The 26,378-nt window shown below is 36.2% G+C and overlaps 1 protein-coding gene across 13 annotated transcripts in view; it reads right to left on the minus strand.

Annotated features, from left to right (window-relative positions):
* The window catches only part of POLK (DNA polymerase kappa), a 32,348-nt gene that overhangs the window by 2,507 nt on the left and 3,463 nt on the right, over positions 1-26,378 (minus strand). For 5 of the 13 annotated variants that reach the window (XR_009820931.1, XM_062019445.1, XM_062019446.1 and 2 more), the window contains 12 exons: positions 23,678-23,854; positions 21,697-21,816; positions 17,211-17,363; positions 16,676-16,807; positions 14,879-15,032; positions 13,249-13,464; positions 11,431-11,555; positions 11,091-11,257; positions 7,892-7,924; positions 5,950-6,046; positions 2,068-2,239; positions 379-1,317 (listed from right to left, as the gene is read on the minus strand). Coding sequence is in view for 12 of the 13 variants with exons in the window: in XM_062019445.1 (XP_061875429.1) it covers positions 379-1,317; positions 2,068-2,239; positions 5,950-6,046; positions 7,892-7,924; positions 11,091-11,257; positions 11,431-11,555; positions 13,249-13,464; positions 14,879-15,032; positions 16,676-16,807; positions 17,211-17,363; positions 21,697-21,816; positions 23,678-23,815 (2,446 nt within the window). In the remaining variant the exon portion in view is untranslated. Of the gene's footprint in view, positions 1-378; positions 1,318-2,067; positions 2,240-5,949; positions 6,047-7,891; positions 7,925-11,090; positions 11,258-11,430; positions 11,556-13,248; positions 13,465-14,878; positions 15,033-16,675; positions 16,808-17,210; positions 17,364-21,696; positions 21,817-23,677; positions 23,855-24,402; positions 24,510-26,162; positions 26,341-26,378 lie in introns of those variants that run through there. The other 8 variants (XM_062019444.1, XM_062019443.1, XM_062019442.1 and 5 more) reach the window with 6 other exon arrangements.

The raw sequence follows: 26,378 nt of genomic DNA on the forward strand, positions 1-26,378 counted from the left end.
ACAAGCCAGGTTGAAGACGTTTTCATTGATTTTCACTTAAATCTCAGTGGCCTTTCAAATATGGTTGGGAGTAGTAAACATGCAATTTACAGAAATAAGCAGTAATTCCTATGTTATCATTGTGGTAAGAGTATGCGTTGTGTATACGATGTACTGGTGTACTGTGTATACGTTGTGATGGTACACAACGTGTACCATCACATTAATAAATCTAGTCTGTCATGAAAACTTATTTTTAAATGAAAAAGTTTGTTGTCATGCAGGCCTTAATCAAAGAAAATTGTTGCCCAAGTCTAAAAGCCCTGAAAAGTTCAAAGTGTACCATTTCCAAATTATTTTAATTGTACAAGCAGATAATTTGAATGATCAAATACTCACCAACTCTGTTTGAGTTCTCTGTATTGGTAGGAAAATCTTTTTTTTCTGTCAGCTCCTGGATAAGGCCTTTATTTAAGCAGACATCCACATGTCTGTTAAACAACATAAGGCTGGTGGTTTTCTGTTCTGAATTACAAACTGGACAAACAAGAATACCGTCTTTTTTGGCTTCAAAGAAACAGGATGAACTGGTTTCTTCTGTACGTTCAGTCTTTTCAAAATGGTGTTCATGATCTTGTGGAAATGTTCTGGGAAGGAGACACTGTTTCATACACACATTTCTAGCAATATCACAGAGATTGCTAGGCTGTCTTTCTCTGTGAGGTTTATCAAGTATTATCCGAGTGAATTTTTCTGTGCTGTTGCAAGTAGAGTTGTCAGATGTACTTGCAGATTGGTCTGATTGATCTGTTTTATTTTTTTGACATTGATCAGCATTTTCATTTTTAAATTCTGAAAGAAAGTTAAGTGTGTTTTCTCTTGAATTGTCACTCTTGAGTATTTCCACAGTATCTTTAACAACAGTTCCACTGAGACAGTCATCAATATGCCTATTAAGCTCTTCCAAATTATTGCTGCTTTGTTCCTCAAAGCAAACAGGGCAGGTGAAGATCTTACATACACCAGAATTCTGGAAGTCTGTAGCTTTCTTTGTTTCTTCCACAAAATTTGCTGATGATTTATCATCATAAGAGAGCTGCTTACTTACAGTTTCATTTGTAGGAAGATTCTCAATATTTAGTTGCCTTGCAGCTCGCTTTTTATCAAAAAAACTCCCTCTGGGAGATCCATCTGAATTTTTTGTGAAATACTCTTGGTTGGGCTTCCCTGTCTGAAGCCTAAGAAAACTGATCTCTTTTCCTGATTTTAAGAAACTTGTAATGCTTTTTTGTTGGTACTTCTTCTCTTCTTCACTTAGAAATCCTGACACTCGTACACCTAATGATGAAAAACAAACTTATAATAGCAATTTTATGAAAACTTGACAATAATTGGCATCTTCTGAGGCACATATTCACTCAATAGGAGTGGATTCTCTCTAAACAGAGGTCTATACTACTTGTAAATATTAAAAATGGATCATAAGGTCCTTACAATTTTATCAGACTCAAACACTTGCCCAATTATGTTATTAATTCAATACCCATGAAGCTTTAACTCCTTATACCATAACACAAAGCTACATACAATTATACAGAATTTAGTCTGAAAGAGAGTTTTGCATGAAGTCGCCCTAACAAATGATTTTTAGTTTTGCAGATTCTAATACAGTAGACAAGTTTTACACATCACTGAACAGTTTAAGCAGAATGTATCAACACCTGAAACACAGCATTCACTTTGGACGGGTATTTTTTAATTTCTTGCAGAACACAGCATGTTCAAATCTCAAAAGACTTTTATTTAAAGCATTTGTCTCCTAATCTTACAGAGATTATGGATAGAAACTACCTGCTGCTGTGACATAACGTGGATTTAAAAGCTCTTTTAAGGCATTGGAACTAAACACTGCTACAGTCCTGAGTTGCCATGCACCATTCTAGGTGTGTTTCACTTTGTAAAAACTACCGGGGTAACAGAGAAAAGATAAATCCATTTATAATGATTTTACATTACAGTATGGTCTATTACTCTGAAACACTGTAAGATCTATCTCTGAAAAGGAAGAATGAGTTTGAAATATTTTACCCATAAGTCTTATCCGTAAAGGGTAAGGAGCAAGACTATCAATTTCTGTTCCCAACAAGTCTTTAGCAACAGTAAATATTTCCTCCTCAGTAGAAACCGAAGACAGCACAGTTGAAGCTCTTGTTTTCACTTCAAAGTTCACATTCTTTAGCTTCAAGGTAACAGTTTTACCCTAGGAGGTGGGAGGGGAAAGGTTAAGCACAAATGCCACAGAAACAATTACTATGTAGCATCTATATAAAGGCCCTAAAGCCATAGTCAAGACTGTGTGCTTATCTGTGTAGAGCAAGCAACAGTGCCAAGAATTTATCTGCAAGATTCTGCACTTGGTCCCAAACTGCTGTCAAAGTAAAATCCTCTGAACTGCGTCATTTGGTTACGATTCCCAGATGACCATCTGCAATCAGTGTACATTCAATAGATTTCATGCTCTGGCTATAGTAATAACTTCTACCCTGTCTACAAAAAAATATTTCCTTTCTTGGAAACTTTCAGTGCTAGATACCTTAACTTTGCTGTGAAAAGTAATAAAGATGTGTTAAGTGACAGTCAAACAAGGACTCACTGAAAACTTCCTCCTGGTGCTCTCAGAGTCACACAGAGCATCTGGTTTTGGCATAGATACTCCCCAGGTAATACTTTCCAAACTCACTGTGTGATTTAGTGTGTCCATCTAAATGGAAATAAAGGCCTTACTTTTGCTCTGGTGCTTTTGTGAGCTTATACCTTTGTCCTCCTTAAGTGATGATTTCTGTTTCAATCTGTTATTGTTTGAGACAATCTTTTATGGCTGAAGAAGACTAATCACAATTCTAGAAGTTAGGACTTCTTTCCTCCCCAAAAGGTGGCTGGATTGGTAACCCATCTGAAGTGCATCTACATTAATTCAAGCACTATGGGCAACAAACAGGAAGAGCTGGAAGCCATTGTGCACCAAGGGAAGTGCGATGTTGTCACTATTTTGGAAATGTGGTGGGATGAGTCACATGAGTGGAGTGCTGCACTGGATGGTAGAGCAGAAGAGGTGAAGGGGTTGCTCTCTATGTTAGGGAGGATAGGAGGTAGATGACATGTTCTCTAGGCATCTGGGAAAACTCTTGGGATCACTGCTCATTCTCATGGGGAACTTCAACCTACCAGATGTCTGCTCGGAACACAACACAGCAGAGAGAAGACGGTCCAGGGGGTTCCTGGAGTGTGTGGGAGCTAACTTCCCCACACAGCTTGTGAGAGAACCAATGACAGAAAATACCTTGCTGGACCTGGTGTTTGCAGAAAGAAGATCTGGTGTGGGACATGGTCTCAGGTCTCCTAGGGCACAGTCATCATGAAATGATGGAGTTCTCAATCCTCAGACAAGCAAGGAAAGAGATCAGCAGAACTGCTACCTTAGATTTCCAGAGGACGGACTTTGACCTGTTTAGGAACTCAGTAGCCAGTGTCCCTTGGGAGACAGTCCTGAAGAGCAATGGAGTCCACAAAGGCTGGACATTCTTTCAAAAAGGAAATCTTAAAGGTGCAGGATCAAGCTGTCCACATGTGCAAGAAGGTAAGCCAGTGGGGCAGAAGACTATCCTGACTAAAAAGGGAGCTTCTGCTGGAGCTCAGGAGAAAACAAGAGAATCTATGACCTCTGAAAGAAAAGGCAGGCAGCCCAGAAGAACTATAAGGCTGTGGCATGGTTATGGAGGGAGAAAATTAGAAGGGCCAAGGCTCACCTAGAAGTTAAGCTAGTCACTACTGTAAAAGACAGTAAGAAAAGTTTCTACATATATATTAGCATCAAAAGGAGGCCTAAAAGGAATCTTCCCCATTCAACAGATGAAGGGAGAAACCCAGTGAGCAAGGATGAGGAAAACGCTGAGGTACTTAAAGTCTTCTTTGCCTCAGTCTTCAATATCAAAATCAGCTCTTCTCCGGGCACTCATCCACCTCCATCACCTACCAGCAACTCCCTCACCAGGGAGGTCTCAAGAGGACTAGAGAATGGCTAATGTGATCCTCACCTACAAGAAGCGTCACAAGGAGGATTCTGGGAACTACAGGCCTGTCAGCCTGACCTCAGTGCTGGGGAAGGTTATGGGACAGATCACCCTGAGTGCCATCCTGAGGCACATACAGGATAACCAAGGGTTCAAGCCCAAACAACACAGCTTTATGAAGGGCAGGTCCTGCTTGACCAATCTCATCTCCTTCTATGACAAGATGACCCACTTAGTGGATGAGGAAAAGGCTGTAGATGTGGTCTTCCTGGACTTCAGTAAGATCTTCGACACAGTCTCCCACAGCATCCTCCTAGACAAACTGTCTGTGTGTGGCTTGGATGGAACTACTCTGAGGTGGGTGAAAGGCTGTCTGGGCACACAGCGTGGTGGGGAATTGAGTTAAATCCAGTTGGCAGTCAGTCACCAATGGTGTTCCGTAGGGCTCTGTGCTGGGGATGGTTTTGTTTACCATCTTTATCAACAATCTGGATGAGGGGATTGAGAGCATCCTCAGTTTGAAGATGACACTAAGATCGGCAGGTGTGTAGACCTCCCTGAGGGCAGGAAGGCTCTCCAGAAGGATCTGGACAAGCTGGAGAGAGGGGCTGAGGTCAACTGTATGAGGTTCAACAAGGCTAAGTGCTGGGGTCCTGCATGTGGGCCACAACAACCCCATGCAGCACTACAGGCTTGGGGCAGAGTGGCTGGAGAGTTGTCTTGTGGAAAACGACCTGGAGGTGTTAATCAGCAGCTGGCTGAACATGAGCTACCAGTGTGCCCCGGTGGCCAAGAAGGCCAAAGGCATCCTGGCCTGTATAAAAAAATAGTGTGACCAGTGAGACCATGGAGGTGATTGTCCCCCTGTTCTCAGCATTGGTGAGGCCACACCTCACATACTGTGTCCAGTTCTGGGCCCCTCACTACAAGAGGGACATGATGGTGCTGGAGTGTGTCCAGAGATGGGTAACAAAACTGGTGAAGGGTCTAGAGAACAACTCTTACGAGAAGCAGGTGAGGGAGGGGACATCTAGCTTAGAGAAGAGGAGGCTGAGAGGAGAACATGATCACTCTCTACTGCTACCTTATAGGGGAGTTCTAGTGAGGTGGGGGTCAATCTCTCCAGTAACAAATGACAGAACACAAGGAAATGGAATAAAGTTGCACCAGGGGAGGTTTAGACTGGACTTTATGAAGAATTTTTTCACAGAAAGGGTGGTTAAACACTGGCGCAGGCTGCCCAGGGAGGTGGTGGAGCCATCATCCCAAGAGATGGACTGAAGGATATGGTTTAGTTTAGTGATGGGCTTGGCAATATGAGGTTAATGGTTGGATTTAATGATCTTAAAGGTCTTTTTCAACTGTAATTGTTCTATGATTCCTTGTTTTACCATAAACGCATCCATAGAAAATATGAACTGTTCTTTCCAGATAATAAACAGAAATTTAGGGAAAAGGAACACAGGGACTGTTCCTACCATTCACACCATGGACTTATATGAATAAGTTGTCAGTGAATTATTGCTGACACACAAACTCTTAAGCTACACTACTGGCTATTGACTGGATCCTGTATGAATATGGAAAGGAAACGTAGTGTTTTAAATACATTAGTATTACATGATTAACCAAAGCACAGCTCATAGACATTCAGCCTTTGCTTTTAGCATAAAATGCTTATATGCAAAATAACTTAGTCTATTTTTTTCCACACATTATCAGATAGCCACCTGAACAACAACAACACGCTGCCCAAATAATTCTAAGTATCTGCAAATTACAGAATGGAAAGAGATTGCATGGTATGATGCTGCTGAAAGCACTCACACTAATAGTGCATTTAATAAGTTTGAGTGCAAAGTGCTGCCTTTTACAAGTAAACAGAGAATAACATAAATACCTTAAGTCCATGTTTCTGTAGCTCTTGAGCAAGGTCTCTGCAGAGTTCTCGACACAAGCTGTACTGGTCTTCTGCTGTGTTTATTTCATTGAATGTTCTAAGAAAAAAAAATTGAATCTTTTTTCAGGATGAATCTTAAAATGTGTTCAGTGACTGCCATCAAAGTATTTTTTGTACAGTTAAACAATACTACATCAGAAGAAGGTTGTATAGGTTTGAGTGTTTACTTCAAGGAAAAATGAATACTAACATCAATGTTATACAGAAATATTTGTGCATATTTATTTCTCTCAAAATGTTTGCAAAGCCCTTTAAATAATGAAATAATTTGGTTTTCAATTTTTCATGCACTATTTAAAAATGTATCATACTTAAGGTCATTAATGCTTAAGTATCTGAAAGGAAGAATACTAACACCAATTGAACTCATAGAGCCAGACAAGTTATTCATCTTCTTTGTACAGTGCTGTGTAATGTCAGAAGAAAGATAGGATTAGAAAATCAACATCAGAGCCAAATATCAGCAAAACACAATGCAGATGCTAAGAAAAAGATGCCAGCTAGAATAATTATGTCTAACCTCAGAGGGCCACCATTCCTGCCAAAAATGTTGCTAACTGCCTTTGCTAGAGCCTCTTAGGAAGGGAATGACAGTATTATTTGTTGCTGTTTTTGTGCATCTGCTTTTTAGTAATAACACGAGGAAAGATGGCCTTTGGTTAGTAGTGGTTTTAAGAGACAAGGGAAGTAAAACTCAAGAGCTGTCAGATGCATCTGAGAAGGTCTGATAGACCCACTGTTCTGTACCATATTGAATGAGTGTAAAGTCCTTATAGCTACACTGGACTTCACTTCTCTAAGTTATGTTCAGATTTGTCTAGTTTCATTGAAAAGCCATCCTCTATTAGGACTGAGATTCCCCTAAGAATGCTTGCATGCTGCGAAACAGATGAATATTTTGCTGTGGATCTCGTGTCATTACCCAAGGAGTAACTCACATTATCCTGGCAATGCTGTTGTGGTTTACAGCACTGCAATGTTGCAGGAATTTGAATGTTGTAAAACTCCTAAATTTGGAAGGGGTAGGATAGAGAGCATGCTATTTCAGGCCCATTTCTTCCCCGCTTGTAAACTACTTTCATCATCTCAGCAGTCCATTGATGTCTCTAGCCTAAAACCACTTCCCTTAGGGAAAAAAGAAGGAAGAAAGAAAAGCAGAAAGACGCAATAAGCAACTCAGATTATTTGTCTGCCTGCAAACCAGCACAAGAGTAGAGCCATAACTTTGTCAGCTCTGGTGGTATGAAACTTTATGGGGCTAACTTAAGCTGCCCACAGTCGTTTAGTCTCAACAGGAGTAAGAATCTTATCTTCTTTTCTAAGAACAGAGAACACATGAAGGTAGATAACTAATACCGTATTCTACAGATTCTCCTTGTATTATTTCCTTCTATAAAAATGAACTTTTGGAAATTACATACTCCACCTTATTAATGAACTTTACAATGGTAAAAAAAGTTTGGAAATGTAACTAATTTTAGGTAACCGTGCAAAATTTTTGTCTGCTTTGCAAGTCTACCTTATGCTGTACTTGCTTTGCATGTGACTGCAGGCTACTTGAGTGATATTGACATTAAACTGCCATATAGAAAAAATGCAAGCCCTTACATATTTCAAACCTGTATTATGGTTTGAATACTTTGATGCATTGAAGGCATTAGGAGAATCAGATTATGAGAAAAGAGAACACATAAACCAAGAGAAGTACCTCCATAATATTTTGAAGCCAAGAAAAAAAAGAAGTCAAAGCCTGAAATCTGATTTAGTGAGCTTATTGTATATGCATTTTAACACATATAAATACATAATTAAATTATATGACTACAAAAAGTACATACTATTAGGTAGGTTTAGTGACTAACATCAAATATCAGAGGCATACCTTTCAGTGCTCATACTTTTTCTTTCTCCATCCCTTTAAAAAGAAAAACATTTTTTAACACTTTTAACTTTTCTATCAATTCTGAGTCAAATGATCATGCTTCAATAACTAACAGCAGCCTCTTCTATAAAATCTGGATGTTAAGTTTTTCTACAAATGTTGTACATCAAATTTCAGTAAGTGTAAAATGCAGAATGTTCTTTAAATAAAACTTACTGTAGATGAAGACATAGATCAGCTATAGGTGTCAATAGAAAGTTTGTACAAAAAAGCAAACAAAACAATAAAACTACCTTAAAAGGAGTTTTATTTAAAAACAAAACTAATTACAAATCCTATGCATATCACCTAGCTGTAGCTGTGAAGCACTGCTATTAAAATCCTGAACATCTATTTAAATTTTAACATCTATCCAAGGAATTCAGTTTTCTTTCTGTCTAAATTCTTGCTCACGTTAAAGGCATGTGTTAAGGCTTTTCTTGTTTCTTTCTTTCCAGTTTTGGGGCATACTTTAATAACACTTCTGCACATAAGAAGAGTATTTTCTTCAGAGAAAATGTCATTTCCTCAGCATTTTCTTTTTAGATCCTCCTTCTGTTTGTAAGGTTTGGAAAGAACAAATCTGATATCCCCAAATTTTCCTAAAAGAAGGTAGTCAAAGACAATGACCTTAAAATGAACTAAAGATCTCAGGTGTTGGCATATTAAAGGCTTGCTTTCTTCACAACAAAATCACTGGAATCAAGTTGATGCTAATAAAACCAAGAAATAATTTTCTTAGACAATATAATTAAAATCGTGTTCTCCTTCTAGATACCTAGGCTTTTGAAATGCTTCTTTTTGATTTTGTGTTTTTTTTTTTTTTTTTTTTTAATTCTAAATGTACTGGGCAATTTTCCAGACTGTTCAACAACTAAATGGGTTGGATGAGGGGAGAGAGTGCACCAATTATTAAAGGACAATTTGAGGTTTCATTATCTAAAAAGAGACACATTTTTGGAAGACTACATTTCATTTTTTACAAAGTCACCCTCACAGTGTTAGTCCAACTCCGCATTTTGTTTCAAGTCAAAATACTCCTGGAAAAAAAATACAGCAACAGAAAGCTTTGTACTAGCATATTACTGGTTTATAAACTGCAAACTGTGTATTATTTTTTAATCAAATGAAAAAAAAAACCCAGAAGATCTGTTACTGTCAGAGAAATAACAGAAATAATATGGAATAGGCCAAGTGCATAAGACACTTTGGAACACATAGAGAAATCAAACCATTGCCAAGTCATTTTTAACTAGAAATTCATCACTTTGGAAAGTATAGAAGGAAGGAATGATTAAAAGAAGGGACTCAATCCTAACTTAAGGCAGCAAAATGCTGTGGTTTTGTTTTGCTTTTCTAAGAAGTGTTCCATGTTTGTATCCAAGACAGGCTTAAAAATGACACATATTATTGAAAAGATGTATTCACTAGTACACTAGTACTTTATTTCTTCCCTCCAAAACATGAGGATAAAAGTCATTTAAGTAGTACGAATCTAAAAGAAAGAGATACAGAGGATATAAAAGTATTTAGTACTATTCTAGGAAATTCACAAGTTAATATTACACATATGTACATAAACATGACAAGAGACATAGAAACCCCACTTACTCCCATTAGAAACATTATAACTCACCACCAGAGAAGATAAGATACCAATGCAATTTTTATGACAGTCAGGTAACAATAGAATGTATACTCCTTTTGTAATAGAAATAGGACTGAACACTTCTGCTTAGGATAACTCATTTCTCTTTAGCTACTTTAGCAACTTGAAGTTATAGTAGATGATACTGATATATATTTAACGCGTAACTTCTCTAACAGACTTCTTTCATCAGAAAGCTCAGGTATTGTAGGTTGGATGAGTGGACAGTGAGGTGGATCATGAGCTGGCTGAATGACAGAGCCCAGAGGGTGGTGATCAATGGCACAGAGTCGAGTTGGAGGCCTGTGGCCAGTGGAGTTCCACAGGGATCGGTTCTGGGGCCAGTCTTGTTCAACATCTTCATAAACGACATGGATGAGGGGACAGAGTGTACCCTCAGCAAGTTGGCTGATGACACCAAACTGGGAGGACTGGCTCATTCCCCAGAAGGCTGTGCTGCTATTCAATGGGATCTCGACAAGCTTGAGAGTTGGACAGAGAGGAACCCCATGAGGTTCAACAAGAACTAGCGCAGAGTCCTACACCTGGCAAGGAACAACCCCATGCACAGGCTGGGGATTGACCTGCTGGAGAGCAGCTCTGCAGAGAGAGACCTGGGAGTCCTGATTGATAATAAGCTAAACATGAGCCAGCAATGTGCCCTCATGGCCAAGAAGGCCAACGGCATCCTGGCATGGATTAAGAAGAGTGTAGCCAGCAGGTCAAGGGAGGTTCTTCTCCCCCTCTGCTCTGCCCTGGTGAGACCTCATCTGGAGTCCTGTGTCCAGTTCTGGGCTCCGCAGCTCAAGAGGGACAGAGAACTTGTGGAGAGAGTCCAGCACAAGGCCACCAAGATGATCAGGGGATTGGAACATCTTTCATACAAGGAAAGGCTGCAGAAACTGGGGCTGTTTAGTCTAGAAAAGGGGAGACTTAAGGGGGATCTTATTAATATTTAAAAATATCTAAATGGTGGGTGTCAGGAGGTTGGGACATCCCTTTTTTCTGTTGTATCCAGTGACAGGACAAGGGGTAATGGGATGTAGCTGGAACACAAAAAGTTCCAGTTAAACATAAGAAAAAACTATTTCACTGTGAGGGTGAGGGAGCAGTGGCACAGGCTGCCCAGAGGGGTTGTGGAGTCTCCTTCCTTGGAGGTCTTCAAGACCTGCCTGGACATGTTCCTATGCGACCTGATCTAGGTGGACCTGTTTCTGCAGGGGGGGTTGGACTAGATGATCTCTAAAGGTCCCTTCCAACCCCTATCATTCTATGATTCTATGATTCCATGTATTAAACATGGCTGTACAAAATTTTTCCTTTTAATGTTTGGCTGATGCATGTGTCTTAGCCATAACAACAACAGGTTGAGAGATCTTTTAAAATACATTAAAAAAATCCAAATTTTCATAGTATTTGTCAATAAAATATGTATTAAAATGTGCAGTATGTAACACACACAAGGAAAAACTCCGAAAATGAATATGCAGAAGGAAAAAATCCAAAACATACTTTTCCAAATGTGTTGAACCCAAACCAAGGGAAATAGCCAAGAAATTACGCCAAGATGCTTCTGAAAAAAGAAGAGAAAGCAGTGCCCTCTGCTGGTAAAGTTGTGAACAAGTCACAATTCCAAGGGCTTTTAACATCTTCTCCGTTACTTTTCCTATACCTGGGACCTGAAAAAGATTAAGTACTGTTACATTGGAAATTCTCCATTTGTAGATTCAATACCAAGAATAACTTAAATCAAACACAACTGGGCAAGCTACCTATTTCTTCAGTAGAAACCTTGCTTTTAGAACACAAGGAACACACAAGAGTGCATAGTAAATGTCATGGTATCTCTTACCTTTCTAATAGGTAAATCTTGTAGGAAGTCTAGCACTGCTTGTCTCTCAGGAGAAATTCTGCATTGCCCATTAGGTTTGTTACGATCACTGCACATTTTTGCTAACATTGTATTTGGTGCTATTCCTTAAAAACAAAGAAGCAAAGCCATATTTTTTTTAAATACAAGACATTTAATTTCAACTGTTCAGTATTTAAAGACACAAGAGCAGCCTACACACTCGGGAAAGACTAAATATAAGCAAAAGAATGACAGTAACTGATAACCAGATCTGTTACAATTCTGTAAGATATTTTGTAATGAGAATCTAATACATGTGCTAGATAAAATATAATGGATGCACCAGATAAAGTATACCTACTATTTTAAAACAGGGTAAAACAGTATCCACTAATCAGTCTTGAGGGGTTAAATACCAAGTGTTTAAAAGTAACATCAGTTACACAATTGGACGATTTTACCATTATTGATTATGGTAAGACAAACAGAAATGCTTACAATGGCAGCCATGATCAACTCTTAATGAAAAAGAGGTATTTCTTCCTTGTGTTTCAGCAAAGAATAAATTGATTTTGACAAAATTTACCAACTTAGCCTTTTGTAGGCTACCACTGCTATGTGGCCATTTAGAAACATGTATATATTTCACTGACACTGGTAAGGATGAGTGAGAATTCCTCTATCGAAGTAACTGTTTTTACAAATGACCTCTGGTATTGATTTAGCAAGAAAAATAGAATTTTTCTGTGGTACAGCTCTAGTGGCCATTTTTCATTTACTCACTAATACAATGTATTATTCAAGACGGTTCAAGTAATTCTATTTATTATTGATTATCAGTATTTTTTAAATTAGCAATCTGGTTTTCGATATTTGTTTTAAAGCTTCTGATGTGCTTACAAAAGCTTTGTGTTTTTTAGACACTAATTTATCCTTAGGAAGACATAATTTCAGTACAACAAACTTATTATTTTTCTACCACTCATGAGACAACATACATGAAAGATGGGGGTCTCATCCTGCTTCTTAACTACTAGCTGGTTTTTTACCTCTGCTTACATTCAATACTCCCCTGGTGTTCCATATCTGTCTCATAAAGCTCAGCTCTCCCTCATGCCTCACTGACCTGGTTCACAAAGCAGTTTGGATAGCATTCAAACTAAGTGGCTAGGGACATACAGTTTTTCTAGTGATGTAATGAAGATCTTTATCAACACAGTTGAGACTTACAGGTAGGTTGCCTAAAGTCAAAAGACATAAAACTTGGAATGGTAAATAATAAAAAAGTGGTGAATAAATAGTTGACTAACTTCAACACATATTTTCTTTTCTGAGAACTAACTTTTTAATGAATCCTGATACTGGCATAAGCAAGGAACAGTATGGAGAACTGATAGAAATACTTAACAATACAGATCTGCTATTCAAACAGCAATTTAGCAACCACTGCCAGATTTCACTGTGATCATCGGCTTATGAAAACAATCTAGATGCAGCAGTAAAACAGCAACCATCTGTTCCAAGATTAGCTCCTGAACACACTACTTTTATTTCAAGAAGAAAGAAGCAAAAAATGACATATCTGTTTCTCTGATTAAAAAAACTCAAACACACAAAAAGCAAGAGTGACTTTGACAAACATTGCGTCTCTTGAAACACTTGAAAGTCACAGTCTTTGCAGACTTGCCAAGAGAGCACATTCCTTGCTGCACAAGAATGTTGTGGCATCGTTAATTTCTTAATTAATGCCTTCTCAGATTAGAGTAGATGACACTGTGGAAATAAAGAGATTATTATTATTCATATATGTATGAATACCTGCACTAGCAGTCAGTTGAGTTTTCTGCTCAATCCTAAAGCGAATTTCTTTTACAACTTCCTCTGCAGAAGTTCCAAAGACAACTGAATTTTCTGCTGATGGATCTCTTTGTTTAGCATGGTCACCCATCAGAGGTGTATTGTCTTCAAACAGTACCGGTGAAGAAGAGTACCCACTTTCATTAAATTTGGCAGATATATTTTTATAATATTTATCTATATTAGATAGAAACACAAACAATTAATCCATCCATGTAAAACATACACTTCATTAACTTCCTTCTGCAGTGACTGAAGATAATTCATAAGTAGTTTTGCTTTTTTCTGTTTAGTGGAAAAAAAAGGTAAATACTTGGCCAAAGATATTGTATTGCTTTTTTGTTTGAAGAAAGGAGAGCTCAACTGTTTTGCTGTTAATACAGTATGAGCTTGGTTGATAGTCTAAGAATCAGCTAAGAGACTGAACTTAACTTCCAGAATAAAAACCTTTTGCAGAAGTTTTTTCAATATTCTTCAAAAAAAATTAGGGTTCTGGAATATGCAGCTCTAGAACCATTTGCCTGGTGAGCTTGTTTTCAACTGCAGTCATGGTAGAACAAAGTAATGTCAGCAGCCTTTTGCCTGACTCTACAGACTTTACTGTCCAAATCATTAGCAAAACTCCTTTTATGTAATAGTTTACAGATTAACTTCCTCTGCTACTCATCAACAACTCAGAAGTAGGAGTATATGGGAAGATAAATTATGCAAAGACTTAAGCATATACTTTCAATGGCTGCATTTATCTGAAGCTGACATCACATGCATGTGTGATCAGTACTGCCTGCTCCTGACCCCTGGCAATGTGGTTAGCATAACTAATGCCATCTCATAAGGCAAGCAGCCTTCTTCTGGGACCAAGTTACACATTTGTTCCGTTTCCCCTCATTATCAGGCCCTGAAGGTCCTGTGCAGACAAACTGAACAGATTTCTGTTTCCCTTCCCTACTGGCCTCAAGGTTGCTAGGCACCAGGCCGATTACTTCCCTCCTTGCTGGTCATGAAGACCTCAGGCACCCACCAACCCAGTGCTGTTGATCAGCCCCTCACTGAAGCGAGAAGCGTAACAGCAGCCAGAGCACTGTCTGTAAAATCAAGACGTTAATAGTCCTAAGAAGGAATGTGGGCCAGAACCACTGCTGGTCAGTGAGACTGGGATGTCCCACTGGCCGGTAACACTTTCACCATCGTCTGCTTCCTCCAAGGTCTGAGGGAGCAACACATGCTCTTTTATATGATTTGCAAGTCTAGATTACAATTGCTATATTGAAGCAGCAAATCATGAATCAAGATCCAATCCAACCCAATCTTCAGAGCATCTGGGTGATTAGAAATCATATATGTTAAGTTGTATCACAAATTCTAGATTATGCTACTTACAGATTGTACTACATTGATTCTGCTTCTAGAAATCATGTGCTATTCTAATAATACATTCTGTGCTATACTGATCCTAACTTCCTGTTAAGAAAACAAAGCTTTAATTGTAGCTACGATTCAGTGCCATCATCATTCTGCTAAGGATCCCTGTAAAAAACTTTCTGTCCTCTCAGTGTCAGATGACTGTGTGAAAAGAGACTAATTTGCCCACCTTTTTCTGTAGTACTTTCTGTGTAAAAGAAGAACCTTCTCTTTTCTTCAGGCCAGTTCAGTCTTTCCTCCAAGTGCTCTGTTATGTTCAGATAGGCCTCATCTAGGCCCATAGGCATAAAATTGTGATCGTATTCAGCAAGTATTTCTCTAACCTTAAGAATAACAAATAGTTAAACTTTTAAAGCCTTGTCACTGTTAGAGCAGATCTTGACACACAATTAATTACATGTACCAAATACACTCTGAAACTTCAAAATGATCAAACAATATTAAGATATTTATACAACAAATTGTTTATTGACACTGAAAGACTACACTATTGCTTCTCACAAGTAGCAAGATATCAATAATAGTGAGAACTAAATATATTCTGAGCAAAAGTCATCAAGATCATTGTATAAGGACTCCACTGGTACTGGGTTCACAGACACTGCAGTTACCATCTGAATAAAACTCTGGGGATCCTGGAACTCAATAAAGAACATGATTCGATGAACCTTTCTGTGTACTGTGTGCCAGACATCACACAAGCAAAGGTTAAAAAACCCCATACTACAGAAGTTTGAAATTACAATCAAAGTTATAAACAATGTTTTAGAGCACTGGTTAATGTCACAGGCAAAACCTGATAGACAAATCTTTAGTGGTAAGTGCATCTAGATAAAAGGCAACATAATAAAATAAATGGTAAAAAATAAAATCTCTACCTTTTCTGTTCTTCCCTCCCTCTCCCTCTTTTTTAAAAACCAGAAGGAAAATTTGCCTGCATCAAGTTTTTTCTTTCAAATTTGGTCAAATTCTTAGGTAGTATATTTGTTTATATGTACTTCATCAGTCTGAAACTAATTAAATATATAGAATTCACTGCTCAATTTTAATGATAAAATGAAATGTATTTTAAAAATTTCAATCCAAATTCCAAGCGAAAAACAACTAAAAAACCAAATCAAACTGAACCTTTAATACTCTACCCCATCAAACAAATGAAGTACAGATCATGAAATCCAAAGTTTTTTGAAGTTAAAACCCATTCTGAACCACTCATCTTTAGACATGATTTTTAACAATGGAAGTGAGAGAAATCAAAGTAAATCAAAACTAGTAGTTTATTTATGTGACAAGATTGAGGCTTCATATAAATAAATAAATTATTCCTGGCATAATTTTATTACAGTCAAGACACTTATGTCATGCACTAGTATGATTTAAGACCTTCAAAAGATTTATTTTAAAACAGGACTTCAGGTATCCTAAGTATTTCTCCTGGCACTACACAGAATTACTTCCATTAAACGAAAATATTATTTCTTTTCTCTCTGATTTTTTGCCTTTTATTTCAAGTGCCTCCTTCTAAAACAAGTGAATCTGCATTATGAATTCACTCATGCTTTTTGCATCTCTCTGCAGCAATCATAGCATTCAAAATGCCAATTACGCATAATACACAATTATTATCTTTGTATTTCCTATGTACTTGCAGTTTCCTAGTGAATAGATTATGCTCCACAGTAAAAATAATAAGGCTCAAGTGGTATCACTAGCTCAATACAAGAGTTTGAAAATCTCTCTCAATATCAGCATCAATACTGACTTCCTTAAAATGGCAAGATGGGCAAATATAATTTTTTTTCATCTCCTTTCCCAGAAGTACCACTGTTTTGGTTTTTTTTTCACTTATGCTGAAAGCCACATCACTGAAGAGCTTACCATTTTTCGTACTGTCTAAACCTAATGTACTATAAGAGTATAAAACCAAGTACGTGGACTTCTGGTCAGACAGTATTTTCAGACTTACCTCTTTACTCACTTTGCCGTATTTTTCAAAGTTCAATGGTACTATAGTTAGATGTGGACATAGCTTTTTGGCGATAAATCCAGGCATGGCTGCACGTACACCATATCGCCTAGCATGGTAATTTGAGGTGGACTTAGGAGAGATTAAATAGGTTTAGTGTTTAGTAATCAAGATTTCCTTGAAGATTAGTGTTAAATAATAAAGTTCTTATCACCTATCTCCACACAGAAAAGACTCACAAGGTTGAGAGTTTATATGCATTTCCCATACCGCACTTTTCAATCTGTTTATATGCTTCAAACTTTCATCAGTATACTTCATGCTGAAAAATACGGTCCAGCTTACATCATCCAGTCTAATAGATGTTTCCTCTATTCTTTTTGGGTTTTCATTTTTTTTTCCCATACTTACAAATATTCTCTGTATCTCATTATATATCTCATCTCTCTATATGTCATTATGTAATTACTGTATGGTTCATTACGATTTAGATCCATATAACTGATTTCTCCATTAGCTTGACATTCAGCCTTACCAGCATACTCATTGATCCCACTGCTATAGGTTTTCCCTTCAGCTCTGGATTGTCTCGCATTTCCACAGCTGCATAGAACGCATCCATGTCAATGTGTACAATTGTACTGCTAAGGTTACGGCTCTGTTCCAGTTCTACCACAAGTTTGTCCACCTGAACAAAATAAACCAATAAAAACTATTAACCTGACAAAAGTGCAACAGTACAGATGATCCTAAAAATTCAAATGTGTCTGGAATATAGCTTAAAAAAACACCTCAGCCAAGCTTGTGACCAAACTTCCGCTCATGAAGTGCACTGCTGTAAACTCAATGACAAAAAAACCCAACCCAACGAAACAAAAAAATATGACTAGGCAGAAAAAAAAGATACATCGCCTGTTTCAAACAGAAACTTTGTAAGACTATTTAATATGCAGCTTTATCTACTGTCATTGGTTATTTAAAAAAACAAACCAAATAAACCTGAAAATGTGCTATTAGAGAATTTCCAACACTCCTAAATTATGCTATCACACTTCAGAAAATTGGCCTAGACAGGGGAAGAGAAGACCAACTGCTCAGGGCAGATCCATCTTTCTTGTCAGAAACAAGGCCTCAAACAAACAGGTTCATTTACTGCTAAGGAAGCTACTCGTAATTCCTTGATAAATTTCCTCAATATTTGTTACAGGGATCCATATAAGAGGGATCCTAACCTCTATTTACTCAACAAAAGATTGCTTCTGCTAGAAAAAAAACCAAACAAGTTTATAGTTTCTGCTAGAAAAAAACAAAAAACAAAATACAAGTGTAACATACCACAAGACATGTAAGCAGTCAAAAGGAACCAAAGTTTCACTTTGCTTCCAAAGACAGGGACACACACATATTCATGACATGACACTGTTACAGAAACGTCTCTGGATTGACAGCAATGGGTTTTTGGTCCCAGAGAGAAATGTTTACATGCAATTTGCATGGTTAGTTGAAGATAGCTTCTCTCCTCTTTTTTCCCTTGACAGAGCTGCTCAATAAAAAATATAAAAATCTTACCAAAAAACCCATCTTGGGGGCTGAAGACATTTGAACCAAAGCAAACAGCTATGAATGTTACAACTTAATTACTGAGTAATAATTTACAAAGTTTTGTCTCTGTTCCAAGTTGATTTGAGGAATGAAAGGCTAGAATGGGGCCCCAAACCAAGATATTCCATACAGAGGAGCACGCACAGTAGGCCTCCTGAGGCCAGCAATCATCAAAGAAAAAAGTGGGGAATTTACAATATTTTTATTATGTTATTCAAACAGCAGGAGTTCAAGGTACACTATCATCATGAACAGCATCCTTATTTTAAACTATACTTAATGAAATGCTTAATTAATTCTGTCAGTTGCTCCTCTAGTTACATAACTTCAGTACTTCAATTTATCACAGTTATAACAAACTTCTTTTTGCTTTCTCACCCCATATGTGTTTCTAACATATTTACATATAAATTAACATATGCATCTTAAGAATGATGTAAAATTACATTAAAATAAACATAAACATAAAAATATAACTCTTTAACAAAAGAAATCAACAAAAGTAATATGCCAAAACAAAACACATCAAGACATACTCAGAGAATTCTGGGCGCTTATAATATTTTTATAGCAAGATAAAGAAAACTATGGAATTCCTCAGAGACAAACAAGGTTAACTACTTGTAAAAGCTGCTTTCAACTCTTCTTTGAGGGTAAAAAGATATGCTAAGTTTTTTATTTCCAAGTTGGATGAAAAAAAAAATCCAAAACTAAAAACCACAAACTGTAGTCAGAACTTTAATTTGATTTCTAGTTGAGATAATTAAAGAGTGACCTCTCATTCTTTTTTATCCCATGATGCAAAACACAAGTTTAAAAGTACACTTTTAAGAATAGTTAATCATACTTGTAAAAGTACATATATGTGTGTGTATGTGTGTGTGTATATATACATACACTTTTAATATTACTTTTTAATACTTTCTATGTATACTTGTTAACAGTACCGCTGAATTTCAAGTAATTCCACTCAGGGATGTTACAATGATCTAACTCTGTTACAGAAAAGTTTTCAAAAATTAAGAATTACATGATACTGTACAGTACATAATTTCCCATAAAAGATGACAATGACATTCGTTAGGAAAACTTCAAACTTCCTCTCACATTTAAGATTATTAAAAAAAAAACCCAACCCATGAAACAAAACCTCAAAGAAATATCTGGACACAGAAACAACAGTTTTAAGAAGATTTACAAATACTTTCTAATCTTCAGTGTTTGAAAAATCTATCAGTGTAAGTGCCTTTCTGCAAAGAATGCTTTCTGAGGAAATTGTAAAGATACCAGAAATACACTTGCAAATTCCTTGGTATATACACACTATAGTGGTGAGAAACACAGCATTATGTTGCAGATCCTACATTTTATTTATATTACTGTTAAAACTATGTAACCAGGATTTTGTCTAACAAACCCAGTTAGTGAGGATTTTTTTTATTTGTTTTTATATTACAGCACTTAGATCAACTGCCAGCTTAGGAAGTCGTACCTGAGCCTCCAATCATCCTACTAACAAGATATGATCAGCAGATGAAAACTTGCAGCGTTCACAGAAGTGTATAGATGGTTATCTTTGTAATTCTGCAGTACTATTCACAAATTTTAAAAGAATAAATCATGGTATATCAGAAAATACTACTAGAATGAACAGCTAAAGAACTCAATAAACAACAACAGTAAAGAAAAATATCATTAGAACTGACTATATCTAAATCTGAAGATCTAGAGAAGCTGATTAAACAATATATAGAAGATATTAAAACCAAATATAGATAAAGATATAAAATAAAGATATAAAATATCTTTATATATAAATAAAGATATAAAACCAAATAAAGAAAACAAGTCTTGCAAAGTTAAAAGTGCAGATAACAGCCTGGAGAAGAGTAGCTGGCAGTTAAATGACAGGAAAAGTGGGAGGCACTTAATGATATTGCACACAGACAGATAAAGAATGGCTGGGCTAGGAGACTAAGGATTTCAATGGGTACTCTGGCAGCATAGACAAGGGCTGCATTGAAAAGAGGACTAATGGTAATCTGGGGATGTGGGATAAGAAAAGGAAAATTTAAGATAATATAAATTACACGAAAGCAGAGGAGAGAGCAAAAGGGTCAGAACTTGCAATTAAAAGCTACCCTAGAAAACTGAAAAGATCAGCAGACAAGCAGAGATATTACTGATATATGCTAAAAATCAACTAAAATAATTGAGGCATATAAGCTTATAACAAACTTTTCAGAGGTACTCAGTAATTGCAAGGTTTTCTGAGCACAAATTTGAGAGACTGGCATCTAATTTACAGAAGCAATTTGCAAATCTGTAATAACAAAAAAAAGACTGTACAGCAAAGCTCATGACCTATAATCCTCACAATGGCATTCAAAATTAATGGATCTGTCTAACCTTCATGTGCTTCAGCTCCCCATCTACCAAACAAAAATAACACTCTACCTTTCTGTAACTATTGCAAGAATAATTGCAATAATTCATACTGTGTGGTGTACAATATAGAGAAGTCTATGAGCAAATTAGTAATTCTGTAGTCAAACCTGGATTAGGCTAGCATACAAAAAATAAAAGCTTGGGGCCACCTATTAAACACTGAGGACAACAGTAAATATAGAATAACTGCCCACTCAGTGAACACTGCCTGCATTGTGCACTGAATGAAGCAGCAATCCTGTTAGGGAAAACCAGCAAGCAATCATGTAACTGAAGAATGAATCAGAGTACAAACTAAAAGGAAAAGAAATTAAACTTTTACAAGCAATTTTAATTCTCTTGTGCCTGTGCAACCTTGGTGCTATTTGCTTTCAACAACCTTTACATGTACTACCTATACATGCTAATACTTCAGATATTATAATCACAGAATCTATCATTAGCACGTGAGAAGAGAAATATCCTCATTGTGTTTTTAGTTAGGACACTTGCATTTATTTTAACTGCTTCCTATGATGATGATTTCATTAATTAGCATAAATATAGAATAAATTATATCCGGAGAAGCTGAAAATTGTGATCTCCCTTATCCCACTGCAGGCCACTGACCACAAAGATACATACATTATAAAAACAGCAAATAAACTCAAGACTGATATGACTTTTACTGACAAGGTACTTAAAAGTTTTACATAAACCATAATGATGTCCCTTTAAACTGATCAGACATAGAAGACCAGGAATTACTTAGCTGCATTTTACTCATTTAAGGAACATTTTAGAGTGATTTTACAATCTATTCTTCTAGAAAGTTTTTAATAACATTACATTAAAACACTGTGCACTTCTACTTGCATGACTAACATAAAAATGCTAGTTCACACCATGCTTATGACTACAATTTATAAACTAAAAGTCACTAAAATGTCTATCATTCACCATCTACTCAAAAGTCTTTAAAAGTTTAATACCTGCAGCTGCGCTTTCAAGAGCTGCTGTGTTGTAATTTTTTCTTTTAGCTGCATCATTTTTTCAATTCGTTGATTAACTTGTTGATCTTTTTTAAGTTCATTTTCATAAAATCTAGAACCCTGGAAGAAAATTGCAAAAATACTAAGGTTTTTATGTATCTTTTCCTATAAATAATCATATTTGATCTTCAAATACAGGAAATGTTAAAACACAGTAATTTTGGATTCTCATGTAAATTATACACAAAAGAGACCAGTGGGCTTTAAATCTCAGTTTCCTCCAGTGACACAAACATATTTCTCCTCAGATCCCAAACAGTCAGATTAATATAGGGGATTATTTAATGAATTTACTATGTTTACACATTCTAACACTTGACAATAGAAATTAAAAAATAGTAGATAAAAGTCAAACTATTCTTTGCAATACCTCCAAGATACAGAGTAAAAAACTCTAAAGAATTGATTTAAGCATTTTGATGGACTTCCATACACTTTCATCTACATGGAAATAAACACTGACATTGTAAAATCCACTTACAATGTTCGGAGGTTTATTTACTATTTAACCTTGAACGACATTGTGGAATTAGAAGCTATTTGGAAGAGGATGATGAAAAGCAATTGGGTATGTAAAAGCCCTCTTGCTCTCAAGTATGTTATTGCTCCTTCAAGAAACTGAATGAATTAAAGGAGATGCAATGAAAATGGAAAAAAGACATGTAGAGAACATATCATGTGAACTCCCTTCCTGACTCAAAACAAAGACAGCATACACTGAAAATCAAAAAAAAGAAAATACAAAACCAGTAAATAAAATATTTTTCCTGTAACATCTGCTTAATTTACAGGAGAAATAACATTTGTAGGAAGTGGTAATGTCTTTTATTGATCCACCTGATAAAATCTGCAAAAGTGGAAAAATTTTTAGCACTAAGCTTCTGGCTGTCACTGATGTCAAGGATTCAGACAAAATTATCCATTTTTATATTGATAAAAACTATGAATAGCAAGACTGTAATATGTCATGTCTCACTGCTTAGAAGAAATCTCTAATTAGAAGAAATTGGGGTGTGTTTTCTTTCAATATCAGACACAAGTTTCATCTTTTCTCCCCCTGCAATCAAATATGACTTGTTGAGACTCATGAAAAGGACTATGTACAACAATGTTTGAGTGGGAAGAATTAATGCTTCCTTTCAGATATCTCAAGTTGTATCTTTTATTATCTTTTCTTTAACAGAAATATATTCAAATACATATATGTATTCATACATATTCCAATACAGTACACACACATAATATATTCAAATACATTCATAGATGTCTGTATATCAGTTTTTAAAGTCTATTTCACAGTTCACTCTATTTTGTACCATACAAATATCATTATAAGCAGTACGTACGACAAAGCACTAAGCTTTCCAGACCAAGTGAATAGATGAGGTAGAAGGAACATCTAATCAACAAGAGGTTTGGTGGCATATGAAGTACCATGAAACTGAAAACGAAAGCAAAAGCCAGCTTGTCTAGTAAGAGCTGTCTGTTATGTTCTCCACTTGCTGTTTCTGCAGTTTACCACAAACCAATTGCAGACAACACATAATTAATGAGCAAAATATCAAGCACATAACCTATGGCCACAGTGCAACTAAATGAAATACATATTTGTGCAAGGAAAAGTAAGAAAACTCAGAGTCGCTCAAATGACGTGTTATCCCCATATATTTCTAGCTGAAGATGCTCCAATAACAAGTAAGAGGGCTAATATCTCAGTGCTTTGTAGATTTTGGGGTCCTCTGTGTCTCCTTATGAAAAAGTTTCAAACCCTAAGCTACAATTCCCTCCCCATACACTCGTTTCTGCTTAGAAAATGTCATCCACTTACACATGCGAGGGATAAAATTTGGGGTAAGGAGGCACACGACCTAATGATACTGGACAACAGATAAAGCATCCAGAAAAGAGTAATCAAACCAACCTTGGTAGCTTCCATGATGATTTTATTGATTTTCTCTTTATCCAAACCTTCCATTCCAGCTTTGTTATCATTAAGGCCCATTCTAAGCAGAACTCCATCATTGCAAGAGCTATTACAAACTTTTTTCACATCATCCATAGTACTTCTTCAAAAAAAGTACCTCTTAAGACTTATTCCCTGAAAATAAAGAATTTAAATCATACATTTGTTTCCAAGTCCTATGTGAACAGTTTTTAAAAAAATATTATGGAATTAATTTTCTATATTTATTGAATATGTATTTTATACTTCTTCAGAAAACAACAAATATCAGAAATAGAAAGACCTGTATTTTTGAAAAGTGTCTGACATGCCACATTCACCCCATAAAGTCACCTGTAACTTGACTATCAGTGTTTGGAGTCACTAAGACCTCAATTTTTTTATTAACTTAAAAACATACGCTTTTAAAAGCACATGTCAATACTGTCTTAAACACAAAATACTGTTCACTAGATCATTACATTAAATTAACAGAAATTAAATGCTTTATAAATTGCAGGAGACTATTCTTCATTTATTCCTTTTTCACGCTTGAGACAAGCCATATAATCTTTGCCAGTAATTTCTAGCTCAAATTCAGAACTTTTCTTTGTATTAACATTAATCTTTTTCTAAAAGATGTATATACAGAAAGGCTTTCTTCCTACTCCAAGCTACTGACTCACAAACCACTTCAGCTTTACCCTCAAGGCAGGAAGCATGTTCATTCCTTCCCCTTCAAGCTGCTCCCTGTGACAGGGGCATTTCCTTTTTGGTGGAGGCACACCACTTCAGGCACCCAACAGCAGCTCTATTAAACAACCACAAATTACACAAATCTTAAGAATGTTACGGGTTTTTTTCTTTAATTGCCTTTTTCCCACTCCAGGACTTCAGAAGGCCTCATGAACAACCAAACTGAAAAAAACATCATTACGTATTGTTGCATTTAGTGATGAATTTTCGCTATTGAAGAACCACAGGGGTGATTTTTTAAAATCAATGGGGGCAAGCTCCATGTTCTCCTGAAGATCTTCTCCTGAAACATACTAGGCGACTAAAGCTATTAATGAAAGCCTTGTTTTAAAAATACCTATTCTGTCTAAAATCCCAATTTTATTTATATTCTATTAATTGAGGTTACTATTTATGAAACATGCAAGATAAGTAAGTAAGAAGGGAAAACATGAATAGCTGATACAATTTTCAGCTGCTTAATATGAATAGAACCTAAAAATTATTTTTGTTTTAGATTAACAGATCTGAAAACAAAAGATTTAGCATATTGAAATGAATCACAAAAGCTACAATAACTAATAGAGAACTGTCAGATAAAAACTAATAGATTATCTGTCACAGCCAAAATGAAAAAAAGTAGTATTTAAGGGAAATGCAGAAGCACAGTGAAAAAAATGTCAGTGTAGAAACTGATAAAAGGAAAAGTAGTAACTGTCTTACTGTAAAATTGACCTAAAGTAAATGTTTAGCTTATGGTGACACAATCTCATAATATATTTGCTAAAAAACTTGGAAAAAGTAGGTAAAGGTTTAGACTCTAATGAAACACTAACTCTGAACAGTCTAGGCAAAGAGTAACACATTTTTGCCAAGCTGTCTTGTCAAGAAGTTGCTGCAAGACTGAGTTATTTCGTTTAACAGAACACATTAAATATCTCTCAGCATCATGCTGGGTAAAGTAGGGTGTGAAATCAGAGAGGTCCATGAAGGCGGTCTACAATTAAATACTATCTTAATACTCCTGTGATTCAGAAATGGAAAGAAGAGAGTATCTGTAAGTGGACTAGGTAACTTTCAAATTGCTACTGTAAGGTAAAGAGGAAGACTTTGGCAATAGATGCCGCAATTACTGCAAAACAAAACACTGGGGAGGAATCACAGAACAGCATTACTATGTAGTAACTTGGGATGCTGACAAGTGGAAAAAAGACCACCTAATAAATTCCCAATCAATTTATTTGAAAGGAAGGCACAGAAATTTAACTGAAACAGTCAGACGCAGTTATATAGTGTATGAAAATATCTGACTGAAACAGCAGTAAAATCAGAGCAACAATTTAATTTCAGATGTCTCTACCTTTATTCAAATTTAGCATATTTTTGGAGAGCTGACTGACTAGCCTGAAGGAATTAACTTGTATCTGATCCTGTGCCACCCCTTGAGCTTGTCTTCAATAAAAATCCTCCAATCCCAGCACCAGAAACCCTGTGTGTTTTGTGAAAACTTAAATGCTTTCATTTTATTCTTCTTATGTAATTAAAAAAGGGAAAATAAAAAAATGTTTCTAAGACTATTCAGTTCCACAGACACAGTGTTGATATGCAAGTTAACTATGTTAACAATTTGCCTTTTATAGACAGCATTAACAAGTCACTGCCAAGAAATAATTAGGACTGGAAAATGACATCATTATGGAAGATCTTGAAAAAGAATTTATTAACATACTTAATTATTACTTGATGCATGTAAGTCGTGTACCAGTTCTCCTAAAGAAAATCAAATTCTGACACCACTGCTATCACCGGTGCTCATGCCTATAGTAAGATGGAAAGAAGTTACTAAGATACACAACTGCCTACTTCCTGTAGAGCTCAAAAGATAAATATCAGAATCAAGATGTACATTACAGAAGTAAATGACCATTTTTTACATGCCAATTGT

This window comes from Colius striatus, chromosome Z (genome assembly GCF_028858725.1).
Source record: "Colius striatus isolate bColStr4 chromosome Z, bColStr4.1.hap1, whole genome shotgun sequence".
In the NCBI taxonomy this organism is placed as follows: Eukaryota; Metazoa; Chordata; class Aves; order Coliiformes; family Coliidae; genus Colius; species Colius striatus.